Source organism: Anguilla rostrata, chromosome 13 (genome assembly GCF_018555375.3).
Source record: "Anguilla rostrata isolate EN2019 chromosome 13, ASM1855537v3, whole genome shotgun sequence".
Lineage (NCBI taxonomy): Eukaryota > Metazoa > Chordata > Actinopteri > Anguilliformes > Anguillidae > Anguilla > Anguilla rostrata.
The window spans coordinates 24,960,273-24,977,692 of NC_057945.1; the positions used below are offsets into that span (position 1 = coordinate 24,960,273).

General features: G+C 40.4%; 1 protein-coding gene across 2 annotated transcripts in view; it reads right to left on the reverse strand.

Annotated features, from left to right (window-relative positions):
• camkvb (CaM kinase-like vesicle-associated b) overlaps positions 1-17,420 on the reverse strand; it is a 31,572-nt gene that overhangs the window by 4,946 nt on the left and 9,206 nt on the right. Inside the window, exons 2-4 of one of the 2 annotated variants that reach the window (XM_064305741.1) lie at positions 2,971-3,073; positions 2,328-2,459; positions 778-852 (exon numbers count right to left, since the gene is read on the reverse strand). In XM_064305741.1, coding sequence (XP_064161811.1) covers positions 778-852; positions 2,328-2,459; positions 2,971-3,065 — 302 coding nt within the window. In that variant the 5' untranslated portion in view covers positions 3,066-3,073. Of the gene's footprint in view, positions 1-777; positions 853-2,327; positions 2,460-2,970; positions 3,079-17,420 lie in introns of both variants that reach the window. The other variant, XM_064305740.1, reaches the window with a different exon arrangement.

Consider the following 17,420-nt stretch of genomic DNA (forward strand, 5'->3'; position numbering starts at 1 on the left):
ACCAGACAAACAGCTTCTGTGTAATGTGCCCTGTCTTCTAATGTCTCCTAACTACTACTGAATGATATTTTGCAAAAAATGTATATGTATTGATTTGGCTCTTATTTGGCACTGTACTCTGCAATTTTAGATTTGTAACAATTCACACGTCAATGTATTTAGGGGTATCTTTATACCCTTTGGTTTCACCATATAGAAATTACAGCATGTTTTATGTCCGCTGCTTAAAGCTAACTAATAACTCATATAACAATTTGTACTTGTACCCTGCAGGTTTGCATCTTGCAGTGCAGCCTCTGTAAATCTGAAGTCTTCTGCAGACATTAGTCACTAACACATCCACGCCTGCCAACTTAACTGTCTTGTTGTACTACCAACTAGGGGGGAATTTCCTGAGAATGGACAATAAATCCAGAATCCAAATCTGAAACTAGTCATTTATTGGATGCCTGAATATGCATAAATATGATTTTGATTATTTTTATATCAGATTCCAGCTTTAAAATGGCCCCCTTGGCCAAAAGGAAGAGATTTCAAAAGCTGTACAATAGTCAGGGCGATATATATTTCAAATAAAATAGCAATACAAATTCCTACAAAAACAAAGCTGATGACATTTCAGGCCAGCCAGGTCCATAAATAGTGCATATGTGTAAAGGGAGCTCAGTAGAGTAAGCAGTGGTGGACCACCCTCAGGCTATTGATGTTCATTCCCTGTGAATCAGATAAAATGGAAATATGGTATTCTCCTCTGAGACAAATCAAAAACAGACTTACAGTTCGAGGAACAGGAAGTACTCTTTTCTGGTTTCATAGACGTCGATGAGTTGCAAAATGTTAGGGTGCTTCACCCTGTGAGTGATGAACAGAGCCGAGGGAGAAACAAACATAGAGAGTTGAGAGGATGTGGACACAAACGGACAGAAACGCACATGGTATTGGACATGCACCATGTTTCTGATTACCTCCCTCATCCTAGTCAGCCCAAAATAAAAACAACAACAACAAATGTAATTCAGCATATCTAACTTACATACAAAAAATAGTTTTTAAATTTTTTTTTTTTACTGTGTATTTTAAATATCAGCATGTCCTAACCAAGTGGGTAATCTCAAGGTATGTCAGATACTTTAACAACATGTCCAGTATAGAGACATTTTATTTTATTTACTTTTTTGGGGTGGGGGTGGTTCGTGGGCCAAGAGATTAATTTTTTTTTTAATGAAAATGAACATGGATCAAGGATAAATATTCTTAATGAGGTGCAGAAGAACAAATACTAACTCACAAATACTGAGGAGAATGTATATAGCAAATGTCTAGTTGCAGAGATTGCTTTTGCAATTTCCAATTGTGAACAGTGTGATGCTTATTCCTAAATATATCACTGCTTCTGATTACATCAACTGAACTTTTAGAATTATTCTAAAACTCCCAGCACAGCCTACAACAGGAGAAAATATATTTTTAAATAGTTGCACAACACTGCAATCCATTTTGTGTAAATGCAAGCCATAGCTAAACGTAGCAAAACATAGAGAAAATAGCTAACATAGATGGGCTGAATGACCTGTTCTCACCATTATAGTATGTGCTTTCATGATCTCATGCTCTTGTTTATGCCACCAAACCAACAATATGCTCAAACTGCATATGTTGTGCAGGACACTAGAAAGATCTGATTATGTTTGCTCTTAAGGAAGTAACGCATTTCTATCTCTTTTTCCCCTCTTCTTTAATCTTTTTTCATTTTAGTGTTTGCTGCTGGCTTGATGAAGCTCAGATTCCTTGATGAAACTCAGCGAATGCTACGGGAAGTGTAATAGGAAAGCAAGGTTATGAAACAATACATAGTTGATATAAATATATGTCAGGTAAATTCTGTAAAAATGGCTTCAAAAGGTAATTATTCAGTGGAATAGGCTAGCTTTAATTTTGCATTTACATCTTCCTACATTTTTTTTTTTCTGTCTTGCTTTTGTGATTACCCTATATGTTATTCTCTCAGGAGATGCAGAAATAGATGAAAGATTTCACATTTATATCATGCAGCTTCAAAAAATGTTATGTTGATTAATAAACATTACATTTAATGGCAAAACAAAAAATAGTACACAGAATACGTGTTGACGCCAAAACCTTAAAATATTAATCAAACAATAAAATATCTAAAATGCATTTCTTATTAAAACAATTACATTACGAACATGAAGAAGAAAAAAAAATTTAAAACACTTTACAGCCACAGAATACATCATTGTGCAATGACTATATATGAACAAAACACACACAAAACAGCAAGGTATTAATGCGGGCCATAATCTCACATCTTTAAAATTAGGATCTCGTTCTTGGCAGCTTTCCGGACCTTCCGCCCATCTTTTTTCAGGAATTTTTTACAGGTGTACATCTTCAGCGTGGTCTTGTCCTTGGCTCGGAAGATCTCACAGAACTCCTCCCTAGAGACAGGAGTCATGAACACAAAAGATTTACATAACTATTTGCTGTGAATGCGTATACATCCTTCAGCATTATATAGTTACTGAAATGACTGAATAATACTATTAAATGGCAAAGGACGTACCTTTTTCCAAATGGACTTTCATTTTTCATTATAATTGATGAAACAAATGGATTATACTGGATGAAACAAATAATTTACCCCACATTTAAAATAATGAATCTAATGAACAAATTATGAAACATAGGAGGAATGGTATCCCCAGAATGAGAGACATGGAAAATGTAATAGAACACATTAAATGTTAGGTACATCCAACTTGTTTCAGTTAGATATGATACATGTGAATGCACAGGCAATCTTAGCAAATGAGGGCAAATGTTATTTGAAAGAGTGTTCCCATAAGTATCATACCTTACGTAAGACCCTGTAGTAGTCACAAATGAGCATTAACAGTACCGCTATCAATTTACCTCTCCCGTCCTGTTCTGGAAGATGAGGGTACTCACGATTTAACAATCTGTCCCAGGTCATATTTTTCTGTCACCTCTGATGGACTGTTGTAATCCTTCTTCTCCCCCACTGTTAAACAGCCGAATGGCATGGCCACTCCTACCCTGAAAGACAGAGCATTGTTCACACTGAAGGAATGCACAATTAAGTGCTATAAAAATAAACTGTTATAATATTTGTTTTAAAGAATACATTCTCAATTGGGCCAGTGAGATCAGTATTTTTATTTGTTTCTTGGTTTGTTTTAATTTTAGACTTTTGTCAGTTCAGTAATTGTTTTGAAAAGATCAGTTGGCAGCCATGCATGAGCAGTGTGTGGAGGAGGTGTGACATTTCCACAATAGATAGGAGGGCTTTTAACTTAATTTTTATTCTGTTATTGTGACACCATGTGACTGTATGATATCACATTGGCCTAATTATTATGTAAAATTCAGCACTGCCTTGCAGTTGTATTCTCAGTGCACTGACATGCGATTTCAATGAAGAACTTCATAATTAGAGATGTTCAGATTAGGCTAACTGCTGATGTGTGCTTTTTGTAAAGATCAATGCATTACATCATAGCATTTTTTAAATAAAAGGCCCAAGTACCATTGTAATATGACTGACTGACTGGGGCCTCTAGGTCACTTCATGAATGAGTAACTAGACAATATCTTTCTTAAAGACAATTTGTCACTGCTGACACCCTGGCCTGTGCTCTAAGTAATTGCTGTGTGGTGGCAATTTATTAAAAAATGACAAAGAACCAGCCATTCATTTTCTACAAAATAACTGTGTCAATGAGACATTTCAAAGGTATGGGAGAATATGGGAGTTAGTTCTGCTGGATACATTATCCTATGCCAGTGAATCAGTTTAATCTTTGACCTTATATCTGCTAAACATCACTGTTCTCAAATAAAGAAAAAAAAAAACATGCATTGTAATTAAATATGGTATACAAAAAACACGCATCAAACGGTTACCATACTTCACATGCATACTGTAAAAAATAATTATAAAAAAATTATAAAATTAAAAAATGCAGAGAAAAGTTTAATTTAAAAAAAGACCCCTGGCAGGAAAAAAAAAAATCATAATTAGCTCTCTTTCTTTTTTAGATTGATAATTTAAGAGTTTATACGCTTAATCTTGGGGCCAGCCATGGCCAATTTCATCATGTCACTGCAGCATTAAAGGTAAGATTAGATCAATCTTGTCATTCCACAAGTCAGAGAAATCTACTTGGAAAACTTAGTTATCTACAATGCTAATTGGCTTTTATAGTCAAACTTTTCCCATTTGATTAACTTTTTAGATTTCTACCCTCAGGACCTGACTGATTATATGCGTAGGGAAAACTGACATCTACCCTGCCTGCCACTGCTATAATGTTACAGTGGGGAATGTTTTCTGTTTCAGCGTGAGCTGTCTCTCCTTTAAATAAAAGTGGAGTACACAGAGTGAAACCATTCAGTACCTCCTGAGACTAAAAACTATTATGCCTAGTGCCAAACAGTGAGGCAATGGGCACCATTTAAAAAAAATAAAATTTTTTAAAAAGTTTCTTGAATTTGCTACACTATATATAATAGAAGCTGGCCGTGTTCTCGCAGCTAATATAACCACTGCACCACTTGTCATATTTGGTGCAGAATGTGCAGAAAGACAGCATCACTGTGACAGGCTAGTAGAGGCATTTTGTTTACTGCTGTTACCAGCGAACTTCTCCTTCTGGTGCTGAAATCACTGCACAGCTTATTTGGATTACAATAGCAATGACGTGACATGTACAAAGAGAGGTGAGACTGTAGTAGTTTTTTTTATTTATTAAACTGAGTGCAGTGCTATTATTTTTGTTGAAAGTATAAAGGCTGTCTTCTGAAGTCCCCCTTGTTTAGTACATTTGATTTAGTACACACTACTCCTGTTATTAAGTACTGAGTTTATTTGATGCTTAACTCATTTTCCCTTGAGGCTCTGATGTGACTTAGCCTGCAGTTGCATAGCTGTGTGATATGGTCACTGTGGTGGGAGCAGGCAGATCCTGCTGTTGGACAGGTAAACAAAAAGAGGAGAGGCTGCTTCATTTCAGGCCCCGCTCCTACAGATTCACAGCATGTCTCTCCGCTCCACTGCATCACTCAAACTGACATGTCTAAATCCCCTCTTATCTCTGACTCTCCTTTTCTCTTTGACTCTCCCCTATCTCTTTAACTCTCTTAACTTACTGAGGGAGAACAGTACACATAAGGAGTTGACAGTTATTGCGCACAGGTGTTTAGGTTAAATAGGGTCTGAGAACAGTCAGTGGGAGGCTAACAAAACAGTTGACATCACAGCTTAGAACATATTTAACATCTGCGCAAGAGATGCTCAAAAAAAAAAAGAGCCAATTCGCAACTCTTTGTTTGCTCTTACACTAATGGATATGTGTGTGATAATTACAATATAATCACGAGTGTACAAATAGCATGAGGAATGAGAGCCCCATTGTTTCCACAGAGGGAACAGGAGAAAGCAGAGGCCAGTTGGGAGTGTGGGCTGATTCTGTCCACAGTTCAGAGGTCTTAAATAAGCCTGTCAAAGATCACTCTCAGTTACTTTGTTACAAGGAAATGCTATAAAACAAAAATAATTGAAAATTAAATATTCACTTATATGACATTTGCCATCTGCTTTGTGTCTTTTCTTTAATCTTAATTAAAATGGCACTTTGGTCTTTTATTTGTTTATTTATTTATTTATTTATTTATTTTCCCCCATTTCTGTGTTCCTTTTAACTTTAATAAGCATGTTGGCTATGGGACTTACTTAACAAACAGCCAATTAGCCAAGCACTTAAATGTCACTGGATGAGCATTAACTGAGCTAGTGCCAGAGGAAAGAGGCATGTGGGAGGGAGGCAGTGGGAGAGAGAGAGGAGTGAGAGGACAGGAGTGGGAGGGGCTGAAAAGAGGGGCAAGAGAAAGAATGGTGGATGAGGGAAGGGAAAACGTGGGGGGTTCAGGGGGTGAGATGAGCTCTGGAATGCAGCCTGTCTCCAGGAGTGGAGCTGTAATCCTTCTGTGGGAGAAATTTCTCCTGTTTATGCAGAGGCTGTGACCATGCAGGTGATCTCAGCTGCAAATTAGACTCCCAATATGTAGCGTTTTCAGCCATTCTAGGTCTTACTGTAAGGAGGTTAGAGCAGACAGCTGGGCTTCAGTTCTCAGCACATTTCTTATTGTTAAACCTGGAGTAGAAAGCACCGCTGTGCTTTATGAGAGCTGTGTACTGTATGTCCCTGTATTAAACATGAAAGGCCATCACGCGCACTGTTTCTATGAAATCTGTGTTCACCAAAGGCTGTGTAACAGTGAATTATGTAAGTTCTGGCTGTACAGTAATACTGTAAAGCTCACGATGTGGTGTGACTGTATGCTAATGAACATTGCATATCTGTGAAAAGCACCATTACCATTAGTGTCAAAGCATGCTCAGACAATAGGAATAAACTATGCCAAAAACAATGCATTATAAACAGTCAGGGTAGTGAGAAATTATTGTAACTTATATTTTACAAACCCTGCAGCTCCATTTGTCATTATGACAACAGCTCTACAGTACAAGAACGAAAGCGCACATAGACGGCACATTGCAATTCTAGTCATTACATGCACTGAACCACTTTTGGTATCTCAGGTGATACAGGACCACATAAAATAACGAACACATTGCTGCATTACGTATCGGACCTCTAGTTCTGACCATCACATGACAGTGGCGGAGAATGCAACAGACAGGAAGAGCTGTATAATAGCCCCGGATTGAGGAGAGCCGGCTGGCGGCAGCAGTGGATCTATCACGGCAAACGTATAATGGGGATTATAATGAGGACAGAGGCAAAGAAGAAGAGGGGCACAGTGGGATTCATTATTCTCATCATGCAGCCTACTTTCAGGTCTCATTGGGGCTCCTGTGTGAACAATGTCTAAAAAAGCACAGCGTGTGCCAGAGCATCACTCAGAATGAACTCAACACGCACCCCGTCCCTTGCTTTTCCAAATTACTCTCTGTACCTCCTGTTATTTGGCTACATCTATGCTGCAGTATGACTGTACCTCATAAAAAGCCATTATGTCATTTACCTGCTTAGCGAATTCCCTTATCCACAGCAGCTGTCAGCACTGTAACTTTGCCATGCTGATTGATTTGTATACATACAAGAGGTACAAATTCACCACCCAACCTAATCCAGAAAACCATAACCCCTGTGGAGTAGGGTTTATTGTATAAAAAAATGAATAAATAAGATAAAAATACAAGTATGTACAGTTTCTCTGGATAAGAAGGGAAACTCTGCTAAATGTGATTTCAATGCACCTCACAACCCACAGCGGCATGTCCTGGAGATATCGCTCGCCTTTGGAGTGGACAATCTGACTGGCTTTCTCCCCCTCCCCCACCTTGTAATAGAGATAGTGCAAAATAATGAGCAGAAAGGAAAAAAGAGAGCACCACAATCAATTATTTCTGTCTTGCCGCACCATCTGAAAGCACCTTGGTGCATTAGTGTCTTTCCACCTTTGAGTTTCCTCCCTTTCAAAGCGTTGTGGCGGCTGCAGTATGGCGGGAAGGGGTGTGGGTGCACTTCCGCACAGCGTACCACTCCATCTCCCTCCAAAATCAGGCCGCAAGTCCACCCAAACTACTCCACCCTGCCCCACCAGCGCCTCTGGGTTTGCTCTCCCCAATTCCTCCCTGTGATCTGCTCTCCGACAGGCTTTTCACTGTTTAATATCCCCTCTGGAAAAACCGCAGGGCTCCACTGATTTATCCATTAATGGATGTTCCAACTCTCTCTCTCTCTCTCGTCTGCCTTTATTTTCTCAGGCAATGCTCATTCCTTCTCAGAAATTTGCCCCAGACTTACAGATGGCAAAAGTAAAAAATCTAATTTCTCTGTCTCCCACTCTCTTTCGTTGTGTCTGACTGCCTACGCTCTTCCTTCTCTCTCTTTCAACCTTTTATATTCTGCTTTGTCTATTTTGTCTCACTCTAATTGGGTCTTTCACCCAATAGCACACATAAGTAAATTACAATGTCAGAGTATTTCTGTCCTTACATTAAAAAATGAAAATATAAGTCAGGCTGAATTAACAAAAACTTGTAAATGAATCTTCGTGAGCACAACATCTGGAGTGCTTTCGGTAACAATTTGTGCGAACCTCTTCCAGGCTCTTTAGTATATTCACCCCCAGCTGCCTCGCAGCTCCACGCCACTGCCTCCCTCCTGCGGTAGTTATCTGCTGTCGACTAAGGCAGCATTAATCTTACTATTCACTTTTCGTACTGGAGTCGGTTGTGTAATGGAGATAACCAAAGTGCTCGGCCAGCGGGTTTTATTCTGCTGCGTTCTGTGAGCTCTCTGTGTGATAATCTCCCGCTCTCTCCAGCTGCATTCACTCCGTTAACCCTTAACACCAGGGGCACCCAACGCACATCACACCAGACCCAACACAGTGCAGAGGGAACTGTAGCTGTGAAGGAGTGTGACGGGAAGAAAGCTCCAGAGTCTTTATCATGCATGCATGATGCCGTGTTGGTGAATCCAGCCAAGGCTTCATTTCATTACGCTCTTGCTCAAGGCAGATGTATCTGGTTTGATGTACGTGCTGCGAGCTCCTTCAATTCAAATGTGCAGCGTAGAAGAGAATGACAGGACTGTGTGTGTGCCCTTGTCCATGTGCACGTGTGTGTGCGCGTGTGTGTGTATGTATGTGTGTGTGTGTGTGTATTTATGCATGTGTGTGCCTGCATAAAGGACCAGATAGTGTCCCTCACCCTGAAAGGCAGCAAGGGGGAGGGTTGTAGTGCAGCTCTCTCTGCGGAGAACCGAATGAATTCAGGGTACCTAATTACCTTTAAAATGTATTTTCACAAGAGAGCAACATCACAGTGAATTATTCACGAGGAAGGCACCCAGGGGTTGAGCAGTTAAAGGGAACGGTTGGGTTATCTCCCAAATTAAATGGGATATCTGCAATTTTTCTCAAAATAAAAACTGCCTCTTCCCACAGCCTTACATCCAATCTGCCTCACCAGTCCAGTGGGAACCCTTTCATTCGCTGTTAAATTCTCTCATGGCCTGTTCCCATGGCCACCACCTCATGTCCAACCCTTAACATGAGTGATGGTACGTACTGCATGTGTGAAAAGACAGAAATAGGCCCAGATGTAGGGCATATCATTAGTATGTTTCTGGTGTCACACTCCTACTGCCATAGTTAAATCTCAGCAAGCCTACTATACATCTCATTTCCCATTTTAGCAGAACCGTCAGGAGCAAATTCAACATGAAGACCACCCATGGAGAAATGTTCTACATCCCCCCTGCTGTTTCTCTGGGAAAAGACAAAGGTCCCTTAAAGCAGATATTCCAACATACCATCTTATCTTATAGATGACATCCCTAAATGCAGAATGTCCGCATTGGAGCATGGAAAGTACCCAATGCCACCAAATCAGGAGTGATCTGGTTAAATCAGGAGGACTCCCATGCATGCACTAACCCAATGCCATAACCAGCCTACAGCTGGAAGACATGAGAAGGCTACAGAGCAGAGGGTATGGCTGCTGGTAAAGTAGGTCTTTCAGTAGACACACTTTATGTTGCTCTTGTTAGGATACTGATGAAGTTAAACTCTCACTGATTTTATTTGGGTAATGCATGTAAACTCCACTCATTTATTCAGGTTTTTCATTAATTTGTTACCTATATATATATATATATGAAAGGAGGGATAATCATTCTTAGATGGGTTTCTGCAATGTAAGCACATTTTAATTACAAGGAATAGTGCCAACACAAATGCCTTCCGTTTTCAGATTGAGTTGCTCTCCTCCCCTCAAGAGTCACTTCCGGTCCTAATCTCATTAGATAGCAATTTTCATCGTGCTGTTTTGCTTACAGACACTTTAAATTCCCTGCATTGAATTGACATAACATGAAATATTTGGCTCACGCTGCACATAAATAACAGCCAGTTCATTTTTAATGTTGCCCCTCTGTCTAACCTTCTAATTGAAGACACTGTCAGAATGCTGACTGCAGGGTCCTGGAAGAGCAAAGGAGGACAAATGACAGGCTGTAAATTGGATCAGGCTCATTTATGGAGCTGAGAAACAGAGAAGAGAGCAATAAAGCCTGTGATGATGAATGTTTTCTCCACATTAGAGTCAGGCAATTTTGAAAAAGCAGTTCTCCAGCAGGACAAATCTTCCTTTCCATCCTCCTATTCAAACCCAGACAGTGACTATGCTGCCATGCACTCCCTGTTTGTACACCTGTAGTGTACAAAATTTCTCTTTTCTCAACGTATAATTGCTCAAATATATTGCTTAAATCTGAGGCTTCTTTAATCCCTGAAAGAAAATTCCTGAGGGGAAACAAAAGCACTCTCATAAACTGAATTAACTGAATGTTTTTACATTTGTGTATGCATGTGTGAGTGTACACTACAGGCATTGTTATTTGTGTGAGTGTGTGCATGGTTCTATGTGTGGAAGCTCCCTTGGATATGTTTCTGTTTGATGTGACAGTGCAGAAGAACAGTCTGAAATCCTAGCCTGATTTGCTCCCACAGGACTGTCTCACTCTTTTTCTCAAACACCCAGGAGCTCATCTGTCTCTCACCTGTGTTGTTTTAGAACTGGTATATATCCTGGTAGCTGGTACTTGTTTTCTCTCTCTCTCTCTCTCACACACACACACACACACACACATACGTAATGGAATCTAGACTCAATGAAAGGAACATAAAAATACATTTAAATGATAGTGTAAAAGACAGCCTTTACATTTCCCCAGGCACCTTAAACTTTGCTGGCTAAGCTGGCCTGTCAGACTAGGCCATTGCTCTTACAGTAGATGGCACACTACTCAAGTCTCTCATTTAGTACAGGGAACCCAACCACAAACTCAGCTTTAAGTGTGCCTACATCTCTCTCTCATTCTATCTTGCTCACTCTCTATCTCTCTCTTGTGCTCTCACTGGGTGTGGTGAGTGGGAGCATGAGTGAGTGGCTGAAGCAGGACTCGGTGAGCAACATTACAAGCTTTCCTTAATTTCCCACTGGTGGAGTGGCTTTGCAAAATGTCTTCTCTGCTTTACTGTTCAAGCACTGTTGAAAGTAGTGGGGAACATTTAAGAGGGTAGTCGACCAGCTTTACTGGCTGACATGGCAGCGGCTTCTGGGGGTGAGCAGCTAACACAGTGGCAGGTGGCACCTCAGTAGAGGAGTGTACATTAGCCGTGACAGAGGTGGTTGGGCACAAGCTTATCAAGTCTGCATCCTGGATGAATAAAGGCATTGTGATGTTTCTTGATAGCATTGACAAAGTAAACTCCATAGTTGAACACGGAATAGTTATTAAAGAAACTTTTAACATGGTACTTCTGCTCATCAATTCAGTCAGAAGGATTACTCTGTGAAATATGCCGCCAATTTTCTTGGCATGGAAATTTAGCAGAGATGGATTCTTTTTTTCGTCTAGAAAAGAAAAATGGTCAAATTCATTGTTTATATTATGCCACAGAACAGAGAAGCTCACAGAACCAACCGCGGTTGAAACAAGGGTGGTGGACTTCTTTTCTGAGCTATACTTGAGTGAGTGGAGAGAGGAGGCAGAAGTGGTTGTAGAAGTGTTACATGAAAGAAAGCTGCCCTCTCTTACAGATACCCCATGGAGGGCTTATTTGGGACTGAAGACGGAGGTGAAATTGGCATGGAGGACACTGTACCAACCACTGTTAGCCAAGAGGGTTGGATATCTACAGTGGAGGTTTCAGTTTTATTTCTGTGATTAACTCAGTAGTATCCCACCATTGTCCATTCTGTATGGAGAGAACAGCTGTTGTTTTTTGGGGTATACCAAACTTCAACCTTATTTTTTGGGAAGTTTATTTTGGTTAATGGGAGAAAACATTTTCAAGTAAGATGTTTCCAGGTCATTAATTTCATTTTGGGCAAAGTGAAAATGGCAGTTTATACAGGAGCAAGCTTAAATGTTTCTCAAGAGTGTGTGGTGTTATAAGGGTGTTATATGTTCAGTGGAGGGAGGTGAGTCTCTCTCTCTCTCTCTCCCTCTCTCTGGAATGTGGTTAACACTCCTACAATTTTAAATTAATTAACATTCTTTATTTAATGGGATCCAATGACCACAGAGTCAGAACCTAGGGACTAACGTTGCATCGGACGATTAGCACCTTTTTCAGCATAGTGCTCCCTTCTCTGTGCTGGGAATTGGGATTCATTTAGTTTAGGGTGAAGAGTCCCCTACTGGCCAACCAACAGCACCTCCTGGACTAACTTACTGGTATTTCCCTACAGGCCTCATATTGAAGTACTACTGAAGCCCAGCAATGGCTTCCTCATACTCTGGAACCTCTTCATTATTACAGAGCGTCTCACTTTCTAACTTGTTGTTGCACTCATAACCCGATCATCCCCCTCTCCATTACACCAGCCCTCCACAGAGTCCTGAGTCACTTCATTAAGATTGGTAATTTCAGGTCAGAAAAGAATACTTAATTAGGCATGAACCCAGTCTGGTAACACTGATTTCTGAGACATTTGGAAAAGCTGCATCGGCTAAAAAGGGAAGAAGGAAAACAACATTAATAGCATAAAATATTCATAATGACATCACTTTCCCCTTGTGACACGTCAAATAATCAGATGTATCATCACATTCTGCGCTGCTACACAGCTTTCACTCAGACACCGGAGTGGACTAAGTGAAAATTACTTCAGACTAAAATCCCCTAAAATGACCACGTGTGATGTGTTTGGAATGAATTGATAAATGTGCATAACAGGAGGGCAGAGCGGGTTACAGATAGAGATGGGATTGCAGTGCAGAAAGAGCCAGAGCAGAAAATTGAAAATTGAAATTTGATATTGTCTTAAAAGCTTTGGTTATTAACTCTCTGAGGGGAAAATAATAATAATCGGATGTGTGCTTGATATGTCCAACTAAGCAGTTTCCCTGGGATTTATTCTTAAATGCTCAATTACCTAAAAATTCATAGATTATATATTACATCATTAGATATACACATATTTAAAAGGTAAATAAGCATTTGAAAATGAACCATAGAGACAGTGCTTAGTGTGCGCCCCCTGTTGGTTCCCATTCAATATTTTGCCAGCCAATAAACAGGGTTCTTTTCATCCTTAGAATTCTGTTAGCCTTTCCCTTCCAAAGTAAATCAAAGACCATCTGGTCCATTTCCCCTGTTTAATCTCAAAAGACTTCGCTGTAATGCAGCTTCACTTGAATGTCTCTTTCAGTGGGGGAGATCAGTCCACTAGCATTACAAGTAAGGAATGTTGTGCTGGGGTGAGTGCTAGGGTGCTCAGTTTTTAGGTCATATCTTCAGTGTTAGGCTCACAGTGGCACGGTGTTGGAAGGCAGTATACAGTAAGAAACGCATTGGTAAGACAATTGGCAGCAGTTGGCATGGTAAGTAGCAAGCTACATCTGTTGCCATGCCTGCAAATGGGACGAGTGCTGTCCATGGTTCTGCAACACTTCTGGGGCTGCTGAATGGATCGCACAGACAGCACTTAAACAGCCTAATCTGCACATGTGGGCCCCCCCTGTGTGCCACACCTCCCTTACAGGAACTACAGTCCACCAGACTGATGATCCAATAATACAAATCCTGTACCCTTCAGCCACAGTGGAACAGAAGCTGGATAAGGCAAGCACCCATCCAGAATCCGGACAGTTTGTTGTGATACAAATGCAAATTGTATTTTTATTTGCTTGTTTATTTTTTTGCTTGCCAAGCAATTTGTGGAAACAAAGAGGCTTAGTGAGCTTCAATACCAGCAAAAACAAGGAGAGAGACAGAGAAAGAGAAGGAAGGAAAAGATAACCCCCAAAAATACAGTATTCAGGCAAGCCTCATACCTGATGTTCACCCAGACAACGACCGGCACTACGGCTGAAACACTGCCCAATCAGCTGCGCATCACAGGCACAAAGATTCATCAGAACTAATGAGCCACTAACCAGCCATGGTGGCACATACAGCCTTCAGATGTAATTGTAAGTATAAAAAAACCCGGACCAATCGATCCCTTTTTGCTCAATATCAGTTTCAGATAATTTCAGCCCAACATCTACATCACACCTATCTATACATGTGATATACATCACACATATTTATACATGTGATATACATCACACATATTTATACATTAGTGTTATTTGTAACAAGAATGTAAATATCTCATTTTTGATTAGTGTTGTGGCATGGCAAAGTTGCTGAAAGTACACAGCTGGTCTGATGTACTTTGATCACTGCAATCCAGCGTGGATGTACACAGTGTCATATTACATAATGGGCAAAGGGGATACAGACGTTTGAATCAAAGTACAGAGGGCTATCGGCTTTCTTTGCATACAGGAAATGATTCAATTCTGCCTTTTTTTTTTCCATTTATTTTTTCTCCTTTCTCCCAATTCAGATAGACAACCCTTTAAAAAAATACAGAACATCCCTTTAAATCCCTCCTGCTATCAAGTTGAAGTGTTTACCTTGAGCTCTTGTCATCACCAGCATTATAATGCATGAAAGAGTTTTTAAAACACTGACTTTAATTTTGGCTGCAGATAGACTGAAAAAAAATTATATTTCAAAGGCAGCTTCTGTCAGGCAGTCTTCTGTAATCGTTCCAGTTTACAGTATAAGAGACATTTCTTACTTTCCTGACAGACACAGTAACAGAAGGGGTTTGAGAGAGCAGATGGAGGCTAGAGGGTGAGAGGGTAAGACAGAGAGAAGAGAGGCAGAAATGGACCAAAAAGATGGTCAGATGAAGTGAAGCACAGCAGGAAAAGTGTTCAAGGCTGGGATGGGTGGGTAGAGGAAGGGGCTGCTGGATCAAGAGGAGGAGTACATGGAAGATCATAAGCAGCTCACTGGCACAGCACAGAACTGGGATGTAATGGAGGCCCTGATCCTCTGTACATGGAATATTTAATTATATTATTTACCTCTTTCTGTCCTACTACAAAGACACACCCCCTACACGCACAGCATATGAACGTTGGTTCTCAGCCAGCACTCTGCATTTAAGATAAAACTGTATAAAGTTACCCACATAACTGAAGTAATTCAGTTGTGACATTTTCCATTTTGAGCCCCATTTGCAATGCCAAGCAGTGCTCCCCCAATCTCCCCCAATGACACACATCATCTTGACTCATGATTCAAGAAGTCAGCTTCTCAAAAGTGAGCATGCACAAGACAGTGAAAAAATAGGATAAAAAAGCACAATATACAACACACATATCCTGTACAAAAGAAGGAATAAATGAATTCATTATCAGTTAAAGTGTCTGCGTGTCAATTAATCAATCCAATTTTAGTTGTATAGCACATTTTACTAAGAAATTGTCAAACTACACCCGGCCTAAACCCCTATAAAGCATTCCAAAAGCGACAGTGGCATGGGGTAACTCCCTGCATATCAATGGGGGATACAATAAAAAATTTAAAATCTGCATATTTCAAATATCTAAAAACAGACTGAGATTCTTGAGGCGCATACAAGTCTGTATAATATTTCTCTGCCAAATACACACAGACATAAAAAATAAGCACAGTGCTTACTTGAGTTTAGACTAATGCCACCAAATGCCAAAACACAAATCTGTAACATTTCATACATCCCTATGGCCCTGTCTAATGTCTGTACTAATACCTTTGTATTGTCTGGACCTTTTCTTTCAGCAATCTGTTCATCAGAGCACAACCCAAATTATTTTAGCTCAAATGATAAATGCTACATGGCATTTGAGAAATGCATTTTTTCATAAGAGTAAATTCCCCTGGGTGAACTGGGAAGTATACCTCTGCTGGCTGTCAATACCCATCATCTATGATATCAAATAATCAGACTACAGCATTTCCCTCAAACAGCCCATGCCTGCATGTAGTCTTTAGTGCAAATAACCCACCTCCATATAAAGACTTGAGATTATATTATACACACAGGCAGGCAACAGTCTAAAATCATGCTGCTAACCACTAACTAAGCCAAAGATCCAGATTCCCAGGCCTCAGGCTAGCCAATGAACACTTTGAGGTCCTGGTACTTTCAGAAAGGGCATGCTGGGTTCAGGGGCAAGAGAGAGCCAAATTCAGTCTCTTCCCTGAGCACGACCTTTCAAATCCCATTCTGCTGAGGCAGAGACACAGAGATTGACACGAGGCAGAGAATATGGGTCACTAACAGGGTGCTCACTCTCAGGAGGGGTGGCTACAGTCCAGACATGGCTGACTGTGATTTATGGGGTCCTGGCCAGGCTGACCAGAGTGCCTGTTTATTTCTAACACATTTATGACATTCATCTATGGAATTATAAAATTATTACTCTTTATAGTAGCATTACAACACAAGTACACACAGTGGTTGAATGAATAATGGATTTAATTTATAAAGTGCCTTTCCCTTACATAAATGAACACACACAGACACATACGCAGAAACACACACACACACACACACACACTTTCCCTGTGAGATACAGAGGAATTTCAGCATGCTGAATGCACCATAGGGCCAGGGTAAGCACACGCAGTGAGCAGGAGGATGGGTGGGCGGGGCCAGGAGAGGGCTTGCAGATGGTCCAGAGTCTCCAAGGAGCAGCAGCTCTGCCTGCCCACCAGCACGGCCCACCTGCTCCATGTCACCCTGCTGGGTGCACTTCCTGACTCATGCACTTGGCACTCGCACCTCGCCATGTCTCTGCCTCCCCCCTATTCCCCCCTCTTCCTCCTCCTCCTTCTTCTCCTCCTCCTATACCTCATTACTTTGATATACAAACCCTCAGTTTACTCATAATTTAGATATCCTCATGCATCAATATTTTTTAAAGATTTTACTGTTTCTATTAAAAATACAACTTTGTCATTGGCTTGAATACACCACTAATACACTGTGACATATAGCATCGATGTCAAAGGACAAATGCACATTCTTCTTAAGTGTATTTTAAGACTATGTCCCTCGGACATCTGAAAGTTTCACAAATATGTCACACAAATATAGAGTTTTTCTGACTCACAGAAATTCAGCGCTCTTCCTCCTGCATGGGTGACACTTACCTTTTATTTAAAAAAGCCTTTTTCCAACCGATCACTTCAACAGTAAAAATCTAAATATATCCCTTCACTTCCTCCTGGGCCAAACAGGAGGAAGATTAGTCAGATTTACAGCACTATGTCAATGAGGAGTTCAGAGTAGAGTGCACAGCACTGAGAAGTTTGTTTCAAGAATATGCAAGAGAAGGAGAAAGATAACTCACAGTTTGTGACAGAGGCCACTGAAGTGGGAGGTGGTGAAATGCATGAATGGGAAGTTAACCCCATCAGCCCCCCTAATAATAGTGAATATATTT